This window comes from Melopsittacus undulatus, chromosome 3 (assembly GCF_012275295.1).
Source record: "Melopsittacus undulatus isolate bMelUnd1 chromosome 3, bMelUnd1.mat.Z, whole genome shotgun sequence".
Lineage (NCBI taxonomy): Eukaryota > Metazoa > Chordata > Aves > Psittaciformes > Psittaculidae > Melopsittacus > Melopsittacus undulatus.
Window position 1 is genome coordinate 9915051 of NC_047529.1, and position 22041 is coordinate 9937091.

Genomic DNA, 22041 nt, shown 5'->3' on the forward strand with positions numbered 1-22041 from the left:
GCCTGATGGCACACCCTGTTACATCACTAATCCAAAAACACTGCATGTTTATGAGCTTATACTCACCCTCACAGATGTTTCTCTAAAGCAGGGGCTATCTCAGGAGCATGACTTTGCTTTTTTAACCTCCAATTTAAAGAGGTCAATGACACACACCTGAGAGTCACACTCTGCCTGCATCAGACACCAAAAGACTCAGCTGAAGCCACAAAGACTGGAGAGGCAAATGGGGATAGGGCTGGTGCCCTCAAGGTGGAAAGCACCTGATGGGAAGCTCATTGGTTTCCATAAACCACAGCAACCTAAAGGAGCATGGCCAGGATGTGTAAGGGAAAAAAGAATCCAACAGAATTTTTCTAAGAAACAGTTGTCTCAAGCAACATTTTTTCTAAATCAAATTGAATCAGTGATCTTCAGGGTCCTGCTAAAAAGGGGCATCTTGGACACAGAAACTTCAAACCTATTTGTACAGCTACTTGCAACCAAACCTCTCTCTACCTCATCCAAAGAAAAAAGCAAGATGCTCTTCAGTCCAACACCTGAGTTTTTAGGTAATGCCTTAAGAGGTGATTTAGCACTGTGGTATTTTCTACCCCTTTCCCCTGCTTGGCATATTCAGGATCTTGTCCTCAAGTAACATATCCAGGGCTGTGCAGACACACTCTGCAGCCTGTAAAATCCCTGCACTGCTGATGGGATGCTCAGTTCAGGGTCAGAGCCGTGTTCTTCTATACTTATCTATGTACACTTAGACTTGTGCGTACAGCCACACAGATGTTTAATGGGTTAAACATGTTTAAATTTAGAAAAACCTGCCAAGAATAAATAAAAAGGACTCCAGCACATGAATTTTGCTGCTTGATTACAGACAGGCTGAGAAGTCAGGAATATTTGTATTTCCATAGCCACTTTAAAGGTAAATAGTTCCCAAAGTCTTTTTCCCCTCCTTTTGCTCTGCCAGCAATGCCAGTGATCTCGCCTCTCTGCTCCCTTCCCAGCTGGAAGCTTTTCCTAAGCAAAGACTGAAAGTCGCATTAAACCATGCTGAAATGGTTGTGCTGGTTTTGAACTGCTTATTATCTCTGGGGGCTGACCTGAAAAACAAGTTGGTACTTAGACGGAGAAATTCAGGTTTCCCTTGAAAGGCAAATGGGAGGAAGGAAGGTTTTTTACAAGGAAAAGAATTCATTTACGACTACGCTACCCACAATTTAGGCAAAACAAGCAACATTTATAAGTATTAAAGTTAGCTTTGCCAAAGTGAAAAGCAACACACTTGTTAATAACAGACATTCAAAGCTAATGTGAACAATTAAAATAAATCCTGACACTGAGAATAGATTGATGCTCGAATCATGACAGACACCAGCTTCCAAGAAAGGACCATATCACATGCACCATACTGGAAGTATAACCCTGCCTAGCTGAGGCTCAGAGGCTTAATGCTGCTGAAATCTAACTTTAACAGCTGAATCAGGCTGATGAGACCCACAAGAAAAAAAAAAAAAGGAAAAGAGAAACCAAACCAGAAGGAGGAAAAAACCAGTTTCACGCCCCCCGGCTTTAGAGCAGAATGATAAATTGACATCATGTTGTTATGAGCATAATCCTCAACCACTCAATCACTGTTAAAAAATAAAACATGATTCTGAGGAGATAAAAATAATTAATGCTGGTGCTGCTGAAGAATATGCACCTACACGAAGAGTTTCAAATAAATATGGGGCTGTTTTAAATCTCGTATCTCACGTCAAAGGAAGAGGGCACAGGTGCTCACACCGATTTAAAGCAAACCAAGCACTGCCCGCTTGATGGAAAGGCAAGAAACGAAAAGGGGATGGCAGAGCCTCAGCAAGAAAACTGATACCACTTCGTTGCCAAACAAGCCTATTATGCTTAATTCGGGATTCACAATACATAAAGAACCAGGAAAAATACCGGGAGCTGCCCCTGTTGACTAATGCCCTGTCTTTTCTAATCGAGGGTCACATCCAGTCTAACCGATCGCATGATAATGGCATCAGAAAAGGTCAATCAAAGACAAGCCGAAGCTTCCACTGCCTGGCTGACCTTCGGAGCTTGTGACAAATTGCTATCAGTCAATGTCAACTAATGACAGCGGCTCTTTGGCTAATCAATTGTTCTAAAAATGATCAAGAAAACTACTCGCAGGACAGCTCATTTTCACATCAATGCCTGTGAAGTATGAAAAGCTCATTTTTTTTGAGTTTTTAATAAGCTCATAAGTAAAGCAGTTACTTGGTAACAGGGGTCACCTTAGTGAAAAGACAGAACCTTTGTCTGCCTTTTACATATTCTTTTATTACCATATTATAGTAAAAATATGCCATGCCATTACTATGCCAGAGGGCTACATAATAAAGTAGGTAATACTTCATAATTTTTTTTTCTTTTTTGAGATAAATACTTCTGCGGTTTGAGGGTCTCTGGATGTAAATAATTGTTGATATACTCTCCACACATTTAAATGCAAAGCAATCAGCACCGGCACACAGGTGACATGCTCACTCACTACTCACCTAAACCTCACGTGACAGAGGGGGTAGCAAAAGCCACGCTGCAAAATCCAGCAGTGCTGCTGGGAAGCTAAGGTCTAACAGCAGATATTTTGTTCTTAAACCCACCCATCCCATGCGAGCGCAACTTATTCCAACTATTTCCGACAGAATTCACATTTGGTAGGAAAACCGCATGCTCCAAAACCCCCAAAGCCCTGCAAAAGCAAACAGACATTTCCGCCCTGGAAGGATTCTGTGTATAAAAGCCATAATGGAAGTGCACAAAGGCTTGGGCTATGGGACATGTATCACGTGTGGCTGCAGACTGGAGATTTGTCCATCCCTTTATCATACCTGCCTCTCCCAGCATCACCATCATTTGCTTCTCAAAGCCTCATAACCAGACCACACTTGAATCCATGTTCATGCAATAGATACTACCAAAACAACAAATCCACACCTTTGGTCTAAGGCTTGAGACGAGCAGGCACAATTACACTTTGCTTTTCCATAAGGAGAGCATTAGGCAAAGTACACCACAGGCCATCGCATCACAAGAAGCCTCCTGAGAAGAGACGGCATTGAGAGGGAACAAGGAGCTATTGCTCCAGTATAGCACTGCCTTTTACTTGGGTTTACATCATTACTTAGGTGACTCACCTACAGCACCTGTACTGCCAAAAAGGATTTACCCCAAGGAAAACACCCCTCGCCAACTCAACTGCCCCCAAAGCAATCCCCCACCTCACCACTCAATATGGAGAAAGGGGGTGGGTTGGAAGCACTAAACAAGAAACATTAAAACTTTTGTTTTCATCGGAGAAACTGCAAAGTGACAGCAGTTTCAGGTTACACCCTAAACCTGCCTTGCTATGGTAGTTTTTCAAATTAAAATATCTTCTGTGGCCTCAGCCACTCTTGAGCCGTCCATAGGCAAGAAAGAAAGGAGGCAGGGCAACACTTAAGCTCAGCCATAATTGGAAGTATGTGAAAAATGAAGTGTCAGTTCGGTCAATAAAGGGCAAAGGTGAAGGGGAACTGCAGCCCAAACTCGGTGCGAAATCTGCTCATTAAGACACCCAATCCGCGGGCTCCTGCCCACCTATCCCATTAGTCATCGGCCATCTGACCGCTTCAAATGCCTCCCCGCTCTTATTACTTTTCTTCTCCCATGTTAAAAAAAAAAAGGCGAGCTGGTATATAAATCCTTGCTCAGTCATCTGGAACATAATGTGGCCCTTCTCTCCCCCTCCACCCGGCTCTGTCGCCTGCCTTCGCAGCCTCCAAACAACCGCCTTGAGATTCCCGGCAATAATAAACGCGATTGCCTTTTTGCCTAAAGGTTGCCCGAACTCCTACAAAAGCCTGAAAAAAAAAACCCATTGCAGCCATTGATACATTTTTATAAAGAAATATTGCTGCTTTCTACTCCCGGCTTGAAAGAGCAACAATTATTTGGAGGTTAAAAAAATGTTTTGAACCCAGGCTGAGGCTTGCACAAGAAAAAAAATGGGAAAGAAACAATACACACAAATAGGAGACACTGATGGATTATTTTTCTTCTGCTTTCAAGCCATGTAGGAGAGCTAAACATGGGAATTAAAGAGCCTCACTCTGGATTAAAAGTGACTGTACCACGGCTTTGTTCAGTGTCCTCCTGGCCTTACGACTTGAAAAACAAACAAAATAGATCTGCTTCTACCCCAAACTGGAATCTTTTAAAGTTAGAATATGCGGCAAGTTACAGCTGTTCTGCACCCAAGAACTTGTTTCTCTTTGGTTTTTAATAGAATTTAACAAGTTCTCTCTCCACTGTCTAGATTTTGCACCATTTGATGTCAGACCTCCAAAGGCCCTTCATGATAACTTCAGAGCAATGGGAAAATAACCCATGAAACTTTTCCATAATATTATTCTGCATTCCTGTACTATAACCATCCCCTACGATGACACAATACTGGGCCTTTATAAGAGGTTGTGTCAACGTGCTATGCAATAACATATCCTGCTGTTCAGCGGCACGAGACCCCAGAACAGCTCCCTACCAATTAAATATGGATTTCTACAACAGATCGAAGCAGCTGAGAGTCAGTACTATTTACTAAGTAAATAAATTTACATGGTAAAAAAGACTTTAAAATGTGTACAGGAAAGAGTATCTCTCTCATGTTTTCAAAGGTAACATGTTGTTACATAGGGTCACAAATAGGTTAAAAAATGCACTTTTTGAGGATTAAAAGCAGTAATGAATCAGGTGAAGAAGAAAAAAAATCCCCAAAAGTCCAAGAATAGACCTTGACACAGTCTGGGTTAAGGGCTGAGGAAGAAAACTTTTGTTAAGGGGCTTAAGCTTTCCAGTCTGTGTGCCTCTCTAAAAATGCAAAGCTCACACTCATATCCTTGTGATACCTGCAGCAAGGTTGGAAACATGGCCCAGAAGGTGCTTCTACCTACCCCAACAAGGGAAGTGGGTTGTGGGAACAACCTAAAAATAGACAGCTTTCGAGGGTGATATTTCTGGTGATTAGTTTTGTTTTTTTAAATGGCAAACACACTCTTGACAGATGGAACCAAGAGGAACTTTTACAAACTCCTAAAAATAGGGAAGCCCATAATATACCAAATATATGTCACACAACTTATGCATCTCGAGTTAACGCCTGTGCTTGCAGGCATGAGCATGGGGGTCCTGAGCCTTTTGCTGCCACCCTTCCATGGAACCCGGCTGCTGAGGCAGTGCCACGCTGGCCACTCCTGCTGCCAAGAAAAGCATCCAGCAGGGGTGAGTACATGAGTTTACCCATAGTGTTGCCACTCCTCACATCAGGCCACAGAAGAAAAGCCTCCAAATCACGCATTGTGAACTTAAATGTAATTAGGGAGAGGCAGGATATTTGCTACCTTTTTCTTCTCTTCCCCTTCAGTCGTTCACTATGGTGGTTTTTGACTTCTTCCCCATGTGGGAAGGCTAAAACCACACTTTTTTTCACACAAGGTGTATATGCAGGCATGTATGTGCTTTAACAAATGAGATTTCCTCATAATCTCGACCTTCAGAGGGCTTTGAGCAGACAAGGCAAAAGGCAAGGCTCAACAAGATCACCAACAACCTTCCCGCATCCCCATTCCTCAAAAAAAGCCATTTCCATAGGTGGCATGTGGCCTGAAGGCAAGATAGACCTTAATAGAGACCTCCTGGACAGGGTCGCCTATCCAAAACTCCTTTCCCATACTTGACCTGAGAATTCCAGTCAGCAAATTCCCACTATTGTTCACTCTTCCTTAAAGTTCACCTTCTCCATGAAACGTATCTACCAAATGCTGGCAGCCTCCACAAACCATACTCAGTTGTCTGAACCAACTAAAGCATCACTGACAAGTCCTTCTTCAGATAGATATTTAATAGGATTCAAGCTCTTAAGTCCCTTCCTGAGCAAAGTTATAGCATGCACCTTGCTAGGAGCCAACCAGGACAGTGATGATAAAACATCAGATACGACTGGCACTCACCACTAGTAAAATGCTACATTTAAGAGAAAATGAAGCCTGAAAAATCTTTTAAAAGTACATCAGGAACTGAGTAGCTCAATTTCCAAAGAGCCCAAGCGTTTTAGGAGCACGCTGGCTAGCCTACCCACAGATGTTTTGTCCACATACATATACACATAAACATGCTCACATCCATCTGATAAAAGAACAGCCCTAACCAAGCACAAAGAAGTCCTCCAAATACTTAGTTCAAAGACTATTTTTGCAGCAGCTTTTTCACTCTTAAAAACACCATGGATTTAAAGTTTGCTCCAAATGCAAGCAGCTCTAATGAACATGTTGACACCACTTCAACTATAGCACTGTGAACAGCACCACTAGAATATATACGTATACATACTTGAAAGAAAAAAGGCCCCCTGAATTTATGTTGCATATCATTTTCCAGTAAAAGTTAGAGGTCAGAAGGTTACCAGTTTCTGCCTCAGCTCTGAAACAGTTTACTATTCCAGGCCCCATTTTTACTAGGCTATATTTGCGATGAAATCAGCAACTTTTCTTTAAACAATAGTGTCTCAAATACTTTAAATTCTATAAAGAGATGTTATTCACCATGTATGTTAGGTCCATGAGTATAAAAAATTAAAATATACTGGTTTAGTTTAAAAACTAATCTTGTTAAATGCAGACTTTGCAATGCTAATCAGTACTGTTCAACTTTTTTTTTGGAAACACAATTCCTTTGTTGTCTAACAGCACTCGAATGAAACATGATCATAAAACCAGATTTAAAAGTATATACCTATTGTGAGTTCAGAGTCAACTTCAATAAAGCACTCTCTTTTATATTCAGATTAAGGATCATTTTTAAATTTTAATTGCATTAAATTAACACTAAATCCACTGCAGTTGGTCTCTTCAGAAAAAGTATAAAGTACTTAAACAGCTTCTCAGAAAAAAAACACAGAATTTCAGCTTTTTAGACTTCGGAGCTTCTGAGTCAGCGCTAATCATTTGTGGTATGTCCCACTTCACTTGCACCAAGCTTGTTTCATACTTGTCCTGCTAAATCAGTTGCTCTGGCCTGGCTCTCAAACAAAACATTTTTGCATTCAAGTAAATTGGAATTGAGTAAAAATAGTAAATAAAAGCACTGCTCCAGATTTTGTAAAATGGGCCAGCTAACCACTTTACATGCAGCAAAGTTTTGATGACATCTTTGAAATATTAGCATGCATTTCTGCAATCTTAATTACATTTGCTTTTGAAGATTTCATCTTTTAACCCATTTGAATGAAGGGGAAAAAAAAACAACCCACCAACTTCTCATTGCTTATTTTTATTAAGCATACTGAAAATCTGGTACATATGTTGCTCTAACAAGTGCCTGCTGGCAGGGTCGAAGAAATAAAGATACCAATCCTTCTTATAGGAGGAGATGGTAAAAAAAGTGTCAAAAAAAAGGAAGTTGGACCTTTCTCAGCAGAAACCCCTAATACCCAAGCACATTTCAACATCAGAAAGAGAGTAACCAGTCCCTGAGTGCATCAGTGAGCACTCACCAGCTAAGAAAGCATGAGGGTTCCATTCCTACCTTGCTCACTGCTGTTGTCCCCGCTGTGCGATGTGTGTCCCCCGCTGGAAGGTCCGGGGGTTCCCCCAGAGCGCGTTGATGCCGTATCATCGTGGTCTCTGTTCCAGGAGGGCTGCAGGGCCCAAAAAATGAGAAGTTAAAACCTAAGATGGGGAAGCAGTGCCCGTTTCACATGTTCCTGGGAGAGAGGTCCTATGCCCAGACCCGCGGGAAAAGGCTGGCAAATACATCCCCCAAATTACTCCTTTTCAAATAGCTGGATCACTTCTCCCCAGCAAAAATAATACACTCTGGAATATGTTTACCATCTAAATAACCCCAAGCTTTATTACCATAGAAAACAGAAACATTCCTGGCAAGGCGGGGGGAGCAGGAGGAGAGCCAGAGAGCGAATCGCTGGCACTGGGCTCCAACTATATTTTTAGCATCCGCAAACCCTCTGGCGTAACAGCCTGCTAACTCCGCAAAGGCGGAATGAGAGCGATGGTCGAGAGCAGCGCCGTTTATATAGGCCTCCCATTCCTCATATGAGGCCAACGTGGAAGAGCTTAAAGACTTTGCTGGCAATTAGGCCTGGGTCCATAATAGCCGAGATGTGTCAGCTGTTTGCCGGATGGTATATGGCAAATGGACCAGGCATGGGGACAAAAAAGAAATGAGAATAACAATGGCTTCACATAGGCTGTGTACACTCAGCCCCATGCAGAGCCTCCTTGTACTATTGAACAGAAAACAGATGTTGCTTCTTATCACTGGGTGCATTTGAAAGTAACATTCAGATAGGAAAAATTGGCTGTAAATTAAATTCTTAGGGAAAACAATCGTGGCAACACTCCTCCCAAGTCTCCCTTTATCACCAGAGAAGATTTTAATTAGCTTTTAGTACTAGCTTTTAAAAACATCACAGAGACTCACTGGTCATCCTGCACGGCCTTCTGTGCATAATTGAATAGTTTCTTCTTTATCATGAAGCAATATTGTCCACTGGAAATTATTGCCAGAAAGAAAACCCTCTTGTTTACAATGCACACATATAGGTCTATTGGATTTAAATCATATCACAAAACAAGCCAAGTCTGTATACTATTCAAGTTGACTAATACTTCCAGCTTTTTAATAAATCTACCAATAGGCTAAAACCTTGCCATTTAATACAGCATTCACACATAACCGAATGAGATTTAACGTAATGCAGATGAACTTTTCACACACATGCACAGACACGGAGAAGGAAAATTAAGACAAAAAAGTCTAATCTGAGACAGAAGATAAATAGGATTAGAAAAGCTCAACTTTTTTTCCAGAAAAGAGAAATCTCTCTTCCATTTCTTTATAATCCTGGTTACAGCCATGATACATGATTACAATTAAAGAAAGCAAGGCCCAGAAAATAACACATGAATATTTTAAACCAATTATTATGCATATTCCTTTAAGAAAAAATAAATAAAAAGTGCTAATTGATCCGGTGATTCTGTGATTGAAAGAATGATGTGTGAACTGTGAAAGAAATTCTTTTTTTTTTAACAAATACGCATTCTCAGGCATACCAAAAGAATGCTGTAAGAGGTAATCTGGAACACATGCTCAGAATGCAAACAGTTAATGCATAAATTTTCAGTTTGTACAACTGCAGCTTTAAAAGAGGGACTTGTTTATTCAGAGCTCTGCAGAAAGAATGGTACAGCACCCAGGGGACAGACAATGCCAAGCACAAAGCCCTGGTGCCTCAACATGTAAAAGGATGTTTTTCTATGTGCTACAAATCCCACTTGAAAATATAATTAGAAGGAGAAAATGGCAAACTATTGCATTAACTGTAATTGAACAAAAGACCAGCAAGGCATGTGGGAGGTTGCAGGAACCCGTGGGAGTTCCAGGATGCATCAGATCCTACGAGTGACATCTCCAGGGCACTCTCATTCTATTTATGTTGTCCCTCACTACTATTGTTGACTAGTGAGCTGACTTGTAATTAATAGAAAAGCTGCAGATAACAAGGTAAAATATAGAGCGCTGCACTAACCTCAGCAGAAATGTTTATTAATCTGATTAAGAATACAACTCCGAAGGCTGGGAGGGGAGGGGAAAAGAGTGGGGGTGCAGAAAAGAAGAGGATCCGGACTGAAGAATTATATCGTGTTGTGCAGGAAACGGCCCTCCTTTATGCAACAACAGACCTGATATATTCACTATCTTTTAATGAGCTCCCCTGATTTATTCAGCTCTTTTCGGTTCCCTCCCCCACTTTTCTACTGTGCGGGATGTAGATTAATTCAATGCTTAATTGTTTAGTAAATTCAATTTTCCACATTCTATTCTGCATAGCTTTAGCTAAGGTTCTTAAATCTTCAGCGGCGAGCCCTGAGCCCAGTGTTTGTGATCTGTGCCTACCTTTTTTCATCACCATTTTTCTTCCTCCACCACTTAATTCACCATGAAAAGATTTTCCTTGCTGGAAAGTCTGATTCCGCTATGATCTGTGAGGCATTCCGATTCATTGCATTTTCATTGTGTTGAGTCTTAGATGCTGGACTCCTCTTTTCTCACAGCTATCGCCACATTATACAGGCACTCATGCAAGAAATGTTGGATTCCACCTCAGTTTATCAAAATTTTGTGCATCCTAGATGTTTACATTTCTGTATTCAGAAGCAGGAGTTAATATTTTCCACCTAATCTCACTTTTATTAAGCTATTATTTTTATGGCCTGTTAAAAACGAATCTGCTTGGGATACTCCTAACTTTTTTTTTCCTGGCTGCCTCCATCTATTAGCATTTCAAAAGTATTTGTATTTAACTAAGCATCTGAAGTCTTAAGAGACTAGGAATTACATCTTTAGTCAGTTTATTAAACATGATGAAAGATTAGCTATCAAAGTTCGTATGCAAATTCTTCAGAGATAACCGTGTTGAAAGCTGCATTATTTTTTTAAACAGACGCTACTCAGCCCCTGTTCCAAAAACATCTCTCTCCACCAAGGGAAGATAGATCCAAAGCACAAAACCAAGTGCAATTTTTCTTCTCCTGACTATTTCAGCAAAGATCCCCCGTCCACAAAAGCAGGGAGCCAAGTGTAACATTAATCTTATCCTTTTCTTCTAATCTTCCAAGGAACTTTTAAGACAACAAAGTCTCTAAACCAACTTGCAAACTCCCGATCCTCCAAGTACTTTTACATTAAATTGTTTCTGACAGGGACATGCCAAATATTATTATTTTTCACACTGTGAACCACCTCCCTCTTTCGCAGAAATACTTCCAGCACTAGTTATAGAGAAAACTCTGACAGTAGTCATGACAATCTATTCCTACACAGAAATAGAAATGCCTCACTTATTTATTTCCTTTCTCCAAGAAGCTGCGGTTTAGCACTTGACAAGGCTCCTTAGCGATGATAGTGATGTTTTTTAAACTCACTGTACAAAGGCTGCCATAAACAGGAATGAATTCCACATCACTTTCTACATGGAGATACTGTGTTCCCACTAATCATGGGCTCACAGAGAGAAACTAGAAGACTTGCTCCCCATTTCTGCAAATGAGCAATACCCCTTGCAAAAGCCACCTGGCTCGCAAGTTAAAGCTGAGACCTGAGCTTGGCCAGAGCAGAACAACTAGGGATGAGCCAAGGGATTTCTGTGCCTCAGTTTCTACAGCAGGAACAACAAATAATCCTCAAAAGAAACAATGGGGGGGGGGGGGGGGGGGAAGAATGAAAAAGAGGGCTGCACTTATCTACAGCACAGATATTGTTGGGGGATTAAATTAATTAGCGACTGTAAAACAAGTTGAGTTCTTCCAAAGGGAGACTTTAGAGAAGTGCAAAGTAATATAAATTAATCACTCCATTACGTAGGCTGGCTCATTCCAGAGGAGGGTCTCAGCCACGTGGTCGTGACAATACTGTATAAATAAGGATAATGGCCCATTATGACTTGGGCTTATACATTAGTCACCATTTAGCCAAGAACAGACACTGAGGTAAGGACTGGGACTCACTGATAATCCTTTTTTTAGTAGCTTTAATCTTTCTCTTCCAAGCTCACCCCTGAAACTAAAAGTTTCAGCCCAAACCTTTGCAAAATCAAGACCACACGAGCAAAACTGAGAATATGCCAGCAAAATTGAGAATACATGAGCAAAATCATTATGGGATTTTGAGGCTGGGCTGTAAGTTCCCATGATTTAAACTGGTTTTGCACCACTGCTTTTCTCATTGGTCAATAGTTTCTAGTGCCAAAACCATGGTCCGGCTAGTGACTGATTCAAGTCATGGTCGCATGACTGATTTAAAATAAAAGAGGATTCAGGTGTCCTAATGCTGTACCACTTTAAGGGCAAAAGACCTTCTGCAAGGGATGTTTTATCTTATCCCATGGCATTCAAAATACATTTCCTGACTTTTGTTTTGGTTCTGAAGCTCGTTGAGTACTCTGATATAAGCCAGGGAAAAAAAAAAAAAAAGCAAGAAAAAGAAAAAGGAAAGAAAGAAGGAAAGGAAGCAACAAAAATATCTGTGTATTTAAGTGATCCCAGAAGCACCAATTGCCTCCCATGACCATTACCAGGTGCTTCATCCACTTGGGGGATGTGCTGGGCTGAAAAGCATAATCCCTAGCAGGTACCAGCACAACGGCCCCTCAAAGGCAAGACCATATTTGATGAGGCCTCTGCAGCAGTTATTGACTTGTGTCACAGTGAACATCAAGCCTTAATAAACAAAAAAGCTACAGACAAAATTATATGGTTAATGGCTAAATTGGAGAGTCAATATAAATAACATTACATAGACTTATTACGGCAATCCAACAACAGCTGGGCTTTGAGTCAAGTTAACACTAATACACAGTGGGGGAAACCACTGCTTTCTGCTTATATTAGAGAATAAAATGGATTTTTTTTGAGCACCAGGCGTGTGGAAAGGCACAGAAAAGAGGTCCTGGTCAAGGAACAAAAGGCTTCACCATAAGTACATAAATAAAAGAAATCACTTTCTATTACAGGTGATAAAAATTGTACTCAGCATCTTTTGATATATATCTTCTCAAAAGTTTTGTGAGCACAGCCCTCTTGTGGGCTCATTTGTGTTTGTGTAACAACTGGAGACAGGGAACAGCTAATTCCTTTACCTGTTGGATGAACCTCCGCTCCTCAGGCTATGAGAGAATTGGCTGCAGGTATAATCATTCATCCCCTTGCCCTGGAGGAACTAAGCTGCTGCCAGTAATTTGTCAACATAATTTGGGATTATTGTTTTCCTTCTTAAGTTTTATCTTATTTTCTTTTCCTAAATTAAATACTTATTCATTAGGCAAAAAAAAGGGAGTTTTAAATGTTCTTCAGATTTTTCTCAGCTCCTCCTTTTTAAAAACATTCCCCCAGACCTCTCGAGGATAGTGACCCACCATGTTAGGAAATACTTGTGCTCACTATAGGCAAGAACTTAAGTGAAAACGGGGTTGTTTCATAAAGGCATTGCATATGTCTCCTACAAACTTAACCCATTTATTTAGCAAGGATTTACTTTTTGCATAGCTTATCCTTCTGGTTGTTGGCTATACTGACGTCCCCAGCCTTGCTTGAGCAAAACATTCAATACGGCTGCTCAATACCTTAAGTATATAATCCATAGTACCAATGCTGGAGCTAGAGCTACACGATAGACAGAGCTGCTCTTTGCAATCCACAAGCTCTATCCCACTTTACTTCTGGAGGGCATGGCTGGGAATAATTCGCAGGTAGTTTGCTTCCCACACAGCATAAAAGAAAGTTTTTAAATGCTTTCCTAATTAGGAAGAAAACCTTGAAAAATACAAACTGGTAAGCAGGACTAAAAATATACTTTGATAATGTTAAAAATATAATGCCATGCATTTCCTAGATTCTACACACAAACATGGCTTATTACAATCTCTGTCAAGTGCAGACTTTAGAGGACCATGAAATCCACAGTCATGATTACCTTGATTTTCTAACAGGATCCACTCATGGCTTTGCCATCTGAACATCTCCTTGTAGGGCTAACCGATGCTGCCAGCCAGCAGCCAGTAATCCCACCTCCCAGCCTGCCAAAGCCAAGCAGGGACATCATATGCATACAACAAAACCTAAGGGGATTGGAATAAATTATATGTGCAGGAACCTCAAAATACTGCAAAACAGTTGCTTTTTGGTGCAACTAATTCTTCCATGATCTGCCTCATGCAACATTGATTCAGAGGTGAATCAATTATTTTCAATAGAACAACACCAAAGGCACAAATACCAGGTTTGGATGGTTCGGATGGGAAAGAGGTGCTCCAAGTCTACAGAAATAAGGTTGCTGAAATAACAGACAGGCAATAACTCCGCCTGCAACTAAGCAGCACAGCAAGGGCGACTTGTGCACAGATGGAAACCTTTGCAGCGTTAGAGGCAGCAGGGCCTGTTGGACCCAAAAGCATAAGAAATTCTGCATGGAAATCTCATCTCTGACCTGGATTCCCTTCCTAGCCCCAGAAAAGTCGTAAGCTTTCTATCTTTAGTTTCCCCTTATTTCAAATGAGGGTAAAACTCTTCTCTGACTCTTTGCAGTCACATAGGAAAAATAATACTTGTCTTTATGCATGCAACATAGGGACATTTTGAGACAAATAGATAAAAGGAAACGAGAGCAGGTACCAATGCAAACACCACAGATGACGCAAAAGTGAAAATAAACAGGACTTCTACCACTTATTCTCATAAGGCCAGGATTTCAGCTGAAGGGACCAGAGGCAGAACATTGCACAGTGCAAAGACCATCAAATCAACATCCACGAAACAATGCTAGCTTTCTCCATTAGCCATGCTATTACAATTCATTGCTGAACCGACTCAAGTTCATAGAAGAAGCTAACGTCTTTGTGCAGCATGAATGTATACCCACGTAGATACCTCTAACACAGCAAAATTTTCCAATCCTCTCTGTACCCTCAGAGCATGGAGAAGAAGAGGGTATGGCAGGAGAAGGAGAGGAAAGGGCCTGAAAGTCCTAAATTCCAGCTGAACGGGAAAAAAAAACCCATGAGTGTAAAAGGACAGGGTGATAGTGCTTTCCAAAGGAAAAAGAATAATTAGAAGCAGCACGCATAAACCACAAAAGAACTAAAGGAGAATAAAACGGAGATCGTCAGACTGGGTGGGACACATAGACAAAAAGGAAGCAGAAAAATCACAGCTCTTCCCTTCCAGGAAGCACCAAAGCCCCATCAGTTCTGCAGAGGAAACACTTTTGGAAAGAAACCCCACTTGTGTGCGTTTGCAGGTATACGGGATGTGAATGTTCACTGCTATACAGAGACAACCTGAGCTGTGTTCTGCCAGAAGCACAGTCCCACCACTGTCTGCCCATGATCAAATCAAACCTGCTGAGCTTGGGGAACTATCTCCGAAGTCTCTCTATGGGAGACAGGACTTAGAAATACCCAAAACACCTCCACAACCACAAAAGCCAAATTCATTTGCTCAGTTACTCCTTTGCTTTTGCTTCTTGTATTGGTGGGTACTGCATGGGGTAGCTGTGATGGACACCCATGAAGTCTGAGCAGCAACGGTCTCAAACACAGTGTGGCTTACATTTGATTGACCTTACTCCATTCCTCAATTTTTATCTCAGCTCAACAGTAAACACTGCTTGCCCAGCCAGGTTAACTGAGCCAGCTGATGGTGATGCAGGGCTTTTGTCTCCCACACAACAAACATTGGCTAGTACTTTCTATTTAGAGCAACCCTGCATTGTAAACCTGTCTCCTCCCTTTGATAAGAGCCATATCGCTAGATAGCATTAATCCCTGTCCCTTTCTCAACACAAGGAAACACAGCTTCGCGGTGAGGGTAGATAAAATCACTGTTCCACGTAGATTTTTTTTAAGCCTAATATCGTGCAGAAACATGCACAAAGTCAGCCCCAGATGACACCACTACCTCCTGAAGGCTGGTGTGCAAGTCCTTGAGGTGTGTTAATCCTCCTTGGCTCCTACTGAATCTAATAGGAGTATTTTCCACATCTTTCTAGACCAAGAAAAGGGCCTTTAGAGACAAATAAGAGTTTCCTGTTCAATATTTCATGTAATGATTCCTCCAAAGGTGTAAACAGGAAAAATGCCTCACCACTTAGCCAGAAAATGAGTGTCTGCCGTCCCTTCCTTTTATTGCATTTACGTGTTAAAAGTCATTTAGAAGAGGATCTGCCAGACACCCAGGTCCGACTGAGACACCACAAGCTGTCAGATGGCTGGCTGAGGTCCTGAACCTGACTTGGACAGGCAGATTTGGGGTGAGAAGGAGCCCTCAACTTCTCCCACCTCTCTCCCTTCTCCTCTACCAGCGGCCCAGCAGGCAGCCTTGGCAGCAGTCGGTGTTTCAGAGAGATCTGCATTTCATCCTGAATATCTGAGCGCAGGCAAACAGCAAGTCTCTACTTACAGCAAACCCCAGTCCTTTAAGTATTCCCCTTACAGATTTTGGGGGTAGCATCTTTTGGGAAGACAAAAGAAACCCTTTGGGGCACCTGCTTCAAATTTTTTTACATGCATTTAAATGCTGGCTCCAACTTCCAGCATCCCATCAGCCCAACCAGGGCTTCTTGGGGAGAGAAGGAACAAGCACAGCCCTCACTCTGCCACAGCCATACTTCATTTCAGCTCCATCATAAGCAAAAACACCCAGCGTATGTCACAACTATCAAATGGTCTTTTAAGCTAACTGACAACAGACGCCATTCAGAGTCAGTGTATTTTGATTACGGCACATTGTTAGCAGGATTCAAGAGCCCGCTCGCCTTGCAGTGTTGTTCAACACCAAAATGAAATTGCAGTATAATTAGCTAAACTCCAGCTACACCTTTTCATCTGAATGGATGTGATACCTGCACAGGCTGCGCTGGGCATAAAATATGTTCCTGATTATAAAACGTTTGCTTAATCTCAAGGGTGCCGCCTTGTTTTTTAAGGCTCTCTGCAAGTCACGCACTTTGGTACGTGCTGCCCGTTATCTCCAGAAGGCTTAAAACTGGAATCCCTGTGATTCACATTTTCCAACGTTCATGGCCAAACCCTTCCACAGATCAGCTCCTCCATGTTCTACCCTTTCACAACAAGCCAAATCTACAGCGAGGCAGATGCGGCCAAGTGGCCTGGCTCTGCGAGCCACATGCCAGGGAGCTAGCGGCCACAAAACACACTGAGCCTGGGCTGTGGAAGCCAGAGGACAGCGAGCTTCAGGGGTGGTTCACCAGGCTGAGGTGGCCGTGGCTCCCCAGTGCCTCCACCCGCTCATTGAGGAACACTCAGAAGCACGGCTGTCTGCCAGCATCACCCGATAAAGTGTGGAAAAAGGTCCGTGTGGCCTCACTGGGCCTCCCAGGGAGGTCTCAGAGTGCCCAGTGAGACTTGTAGCAGTGTAAGGCGCACGGCATGGCATGGCTCCACATGGACCCGTGTGTTGGGATGGGCAGACCTTGGGACAGACGGACCAGCCACCACCCCACAAATGTTTCTAGTCAATCCCACAGCTCTGCTCCTTCTGCAGAAGTTACTGCTGGCAATGCCAGTTATTCCATCCAGTGTTTAAGTTTATCCCCTCCCTCCTTTAAATACATTTTTAAAGTGGTAATTACTCAGAAGACAGCAGAAGTGGTTAAAACCAAAGCACAATGTCACCAAAAGCAACCTTCAGCCTTTCAATTCAGCATAGTCCCTCCCCAACAAACATTTTGCTTTCCTTATACTGTTTCTTTAAACTATCCACAGAGTGAAATAATTAATTACTTTAACATACCACTTTTTATTCTTATCAATCTCTTATAATTTGCTATCACTATATGACATATAAATTTAGGTGTCAAACCTAGGTATCAACCCTACCTGATTATATGGGAGGAGGAGAAGTAGAAAATCCCAGCTCCTGAGCAACTAATCATCTCACCCCAAAATCTCAGCGACAGCCTGGGAAGAACATCCGCATCTCCCCACCAGTCTTGTGCCATCAGCAGAGTGGCATTCCCCACTCCTGCCCATCCAGTACTGCTGTATCAGTTCTCACCCAAAGGATCTTTCAAAAACTTGTTACTGCGGACCAAACCCCAGCTCAATGCACACACTTGCATTTAAGGACAAAATGAATCCTCCCTGCACATACTAGTCACGTGCATACCATCACTCTGGCTTTACGGAATAGTAATAAAAGAAGAGATCCCTCACAGGGGTTATACAAATGTAGCAAGAGGCATTCATACATACCACACTCCTTCTACAAAGCCATGCCACAAAGCACTGCCATGGGCCTCAGGGACATGAGCAAAGCACAACGACGCTCCCCTGGTAGGTGGAAGCCACGCTAGTAAAACTGGTTTGCGCAACAGGGAGGAGGGCCAGGAGTCTCCTGGGGTAACACAGCTGCAAAATCCTTTGGGCAGACGGGCAAAGGAAGGAATGAATGGCTCAAGCATGGCAGCCACACTGTGTATGGGCTGTGCCAAGCATCCATGCAAACACCAGGCACCTCTTCCTGAGCATTTCTGCAAAGAGCAGGCAGTGCAGGGAAGCTGCCTGCTGCCAATGCACCCATGTGCTTGAAAGGCTTCTCTCCCCTCCATTGTCATCCTCCTCCTGCAGTGATGCCCAGTGGCATCATGTAGCCACAGAGCCACTGTTCAGGTCAAGCACTGCCCAAAAAAGCCTGCATGAACACGAGCAAGTGAGAGCACCAAGTTGTGACTTCAAACAACCTCATGGTGACACAGCTGTACCCATCACTGAAACACCGCTGTGTCCAGGATGCAGCAGAACTACTCTCCCATAACACTGCACAACAGTATGCAAGAGAAGGTTCACAAACTGCAAGCCACAGGGACACTCCCCTCATAAAAAACCTGGCCAACTCCACCTACACAAGGCACCTCTGTGGCACACGGGCAACTGGAGGAGCTCAGGGGCCAAGGCTACCATGGCACAGCACATCCTTGTGCCTGTTCCCCGTGGTGGTCCTCTGCCCTGGCTCAAGCCCAAAACCAAAGTGCCATCTACTGAGTCTCCAGCATTCATGCGCTCCCAAAAGAGTTTCTGGAAATGGGCTGGCCATGGTTAATCCTTAGCTTACTGAATGGAGCCAGGTCTTGGTGAGCACACAAACGCTGCACGTCGGGCTACTGCCAAGCATCAGCAAGCAGTTGATATCCCACCTGAGACTTGGGACATCTCCGCACACCTCAACCCAACAGAAATGGTAGCACATGGACAGCCAAGAGAGGGTTTAGGGCTTTCATGTCCACAGATAAACCACAGCTTGCGCTGAAGAGATCAAACTCCTTCTGCACCAAGCTTCAGACATTCATTTCTACCATTTATATTTGCACAGACTGCCATAGCACTGCACCCTGGCAAACAGGACAGACAAAGCCACGGAGTTTTTAATCTGCTCTTCCCCTCCCCTCCCTAGAGCTACACAGCCCTAAATGAAGCTATTTAAAGCCAACGTTAAAAACACCAGTGATGATCTGACCTTCTTGATCACAACAAAACCAGACCAAAACCTTAAGACCAAATGAATGAAAAGAAAATTACAAAGTAAAGTTTGCATGCCCTGACTGTGTGCCAGCTGCAAGAATCTTAGATTACATCGACGCAGCTTTCCAAATTTTAAATACAATAATTTTCTGTATTAAGGGCCCGGTAACTCTAATGGAGGAATAATTAGGTATTGATGCCATGCCCATATGAGAGAAGCTTGAAAAACTTAAATAAACGGTGAATGGCAGGATTAATACTGCAGCTTTTCATTTTGTACAGCTGTTTGAATACAGTACACTGCCTGTGATGGCATCAGCTGTAGCTTTACTCTTGGTCATGTATTTCTGAAGTCAAAACAGGCAGCTCTTTTACGCAAATGAAGAATTACCCCTCTTATTGTTGGACGGTTTATTTCAGCAAAGAGCGTCTGGATATATATTTGGCTTATAATAAAAAAAAAATAAAAAAAGAATAAAGCCAAAGCTGCAAACAAAATTAGCTGGCCAAATTCAAATCCCAGTGATGCTAACAAGAGAATTTTAATTTACTGCAATGGCCCTTCAGAACAGAGGAGTAAGTAATGCAGTTTTGGAGATGATCTGCCCAAGTGGGAATATCATATAGATGCCTGGAGAGTCCTTGAGAAAATAGCTCACCTCGGCTCTGATTGAAGAGGAAAGACAATACTTTGGTGAAATAGAATTCTGTATTTCTAGGAAAGGCTCCAATAGCAAACTGCTTACTAATGCAAGAAGCCTTGTAAATTTTACTACGAATGGAAGGGGCAACGGCAAGCGTGTGACACAGTGCAGCATTTGCACACACAGCTTATCCAGTGAAAAGTAAATAAATGAGTTACTTATAAGCTCTAGAAGACACCCAAAAATACCTCTAACAAAAACTCTGGCTCAGCGAATGTCACGCAAGAATATAAAACAGCTTCCAAATATATCTTACCATGATTATTTTCACCAGATAAATTAGTTCTCCTACAAGTTAGGTGTCAATCTTGGCTTTACGGTTGGAAATCTCAGCTGAAAAAAGTTAATCCAGATTTCCTCACTGTCCTTAAAAGCTGGCTTATCAGTGGACATGGAAGAAACTATCCATGCAGAGAGCACGTCAGGACAGCAAACCACCATCACAAAACAAAATGCTCAGGTTACTGAGAGGAGGACAGATAGCAGGGGAAGCCTAATTCACCTGGGAAATGCAATGCCCAAACCGCAGCCTCCTCGGACAGGACGGGGACAGCCTCACAGCCAGCTGAGCCCTTGCCTGTGCCACCTCAGCAGGATCCATTCCCATATCCCTGGCACCATAAAGCTTCCCATTTTTTTTTCCCCAGGCAGTATTAAAAACAACAAAAAGCTCTTGAGCTATGGGCACAAGAGGAGGGTGCAGAGCCCTGGTCAGGGCAATGATGTGCTGCTGCAGAGGTGAATACGGCTAATGAAAAGCTTACCTAAAGCTCGCAAGGAGCCAGCGCCCGGCTGGCCGGACCTCTCCATAGCGGCAGGCACGAGGCCACCAGGACGCTCGGGAAAGACGAATTAACTAAAACTTAATGTGGATGTTCTCATTCAAAAGAAAAGTGGCCTACTCCAAAGGGGATTAGGCTAAAGTGAACTAAGGCCACTTTACTTCTGAATGAGAGCATCCACACAATAGTGCAATGCACTTTAACTAATGCACTTTAATTTTACACCCAATCAATTTGTCTTACCTCTCCTGAGTGTCCTTGCGTGGACAAACCCAGAGATTCATCGAGTTTTTGAGGCCAGGCAGGAACCATTAGATCAGCCTATCTCACTCCCTGTGTGTTATGGGCCATTGCCTGTCACAGTTATCCCTTTATTGATCCCCAAAACTCATGGATGATTAACGTATAACCTCCCAACAGGGAAAAAACCCCACATTTATTCAGCGGGGCACCTGGCCTGGATTTGAAGACACTTGTAAAAGAAGAAGTCACTTGCAAAACAAGAAGCCATCGTGACTTCCAGCAGCCTGTCCCGACGCTGGCGAAAAATGGCCAAATTTGGGCATAAATCCATTCCTTTCCATCCTACCTTCCTCATGCCCCACAAGTTAGCAAGGAAATGTCAGTCTCTGTATTAGAACTTTTAATTTTTATTTTTTAGCTAATTGCAAACAGGCTCTTTGCTTCAGGACAAACTCAGAGGGGTTTTTAATTCACCTTGCCAACATTTAGATTTTCTACATTTGCCCACACGTCTACAATGAATCTCAAACCACCTTTATCCAAAATCCAATAATCCCCAGAAACCACTCACTGCCTGTGCTATCGCCTTCTTACGCACAACCCACCTAAGTCTGAAATCTCCACATCGCTCTTCACATCTTAGATACATACATGAAAAATAAATACATGAAGCCACAACGGCAACAACCAACAAGGCAACCCAATGAGCAAGCAGAAGTGATGGGGATCCCTCGTGCCAGTTCCCCCTTCACTAGCAGAGACCAGACCCCCACCACCACCACCACAGAGGGGCTGAAGCTTTCCAGGGATGCCCAGCAGCCTGGATGACACTGGCCTGCAGGGATTCTGCTCTCACCTATGCTCTGAGGATACATCTCTCTTTTTTCCCTTTTCAAGGTAGTAAGAGGGAAAAAGCAACCACAGTAAGCATGCAAAGAAGAGCTGAACCAACTGCCAGCAAGTTGTCTTTATGTCACGTTACAGAATACTAGCAGTGAATTAGACATGGGGCCATTAATCAGGGACAGATATACTCAAGACATGACACAAAACGTGCACTCTGGTAGAGATACCCTCTCCAAATATTGCTGTGATTGCAGGAAAAAAATCCCAAACATAAACACTGATTTCCAAATTTACCATGCGAATCAAAGCCTGCTTGGAGCAATGAAGCATCAGG

At 42.7% G+C, this 22041-nt stretch overlaps 1 protein-coding gene across 2 annotated transcripts in view; it reads right to left on the reverse strand.

Annotated features, from left to right (window-relative positions):
- MEIS1 (Meis homeobox 1) overlaps window positions 1–22041 on the reverse strand; it is a 106955-nt gene that overhangs the window by 72164 nt on the left and 12750 nt on the right. For both annotated transcript variants that reach the window (XM_005147447.3, XM_005147450.4), the window contains exon 7: window positions 7603–7714. In XM_005147447.3, coding sequence (XP_005147504.1) covers window positions 7603–7714 — 112 coding nt within the window. The remainder of the gene's footprint in view (window positions 1–7602; window positions 7715–22041) is intronic.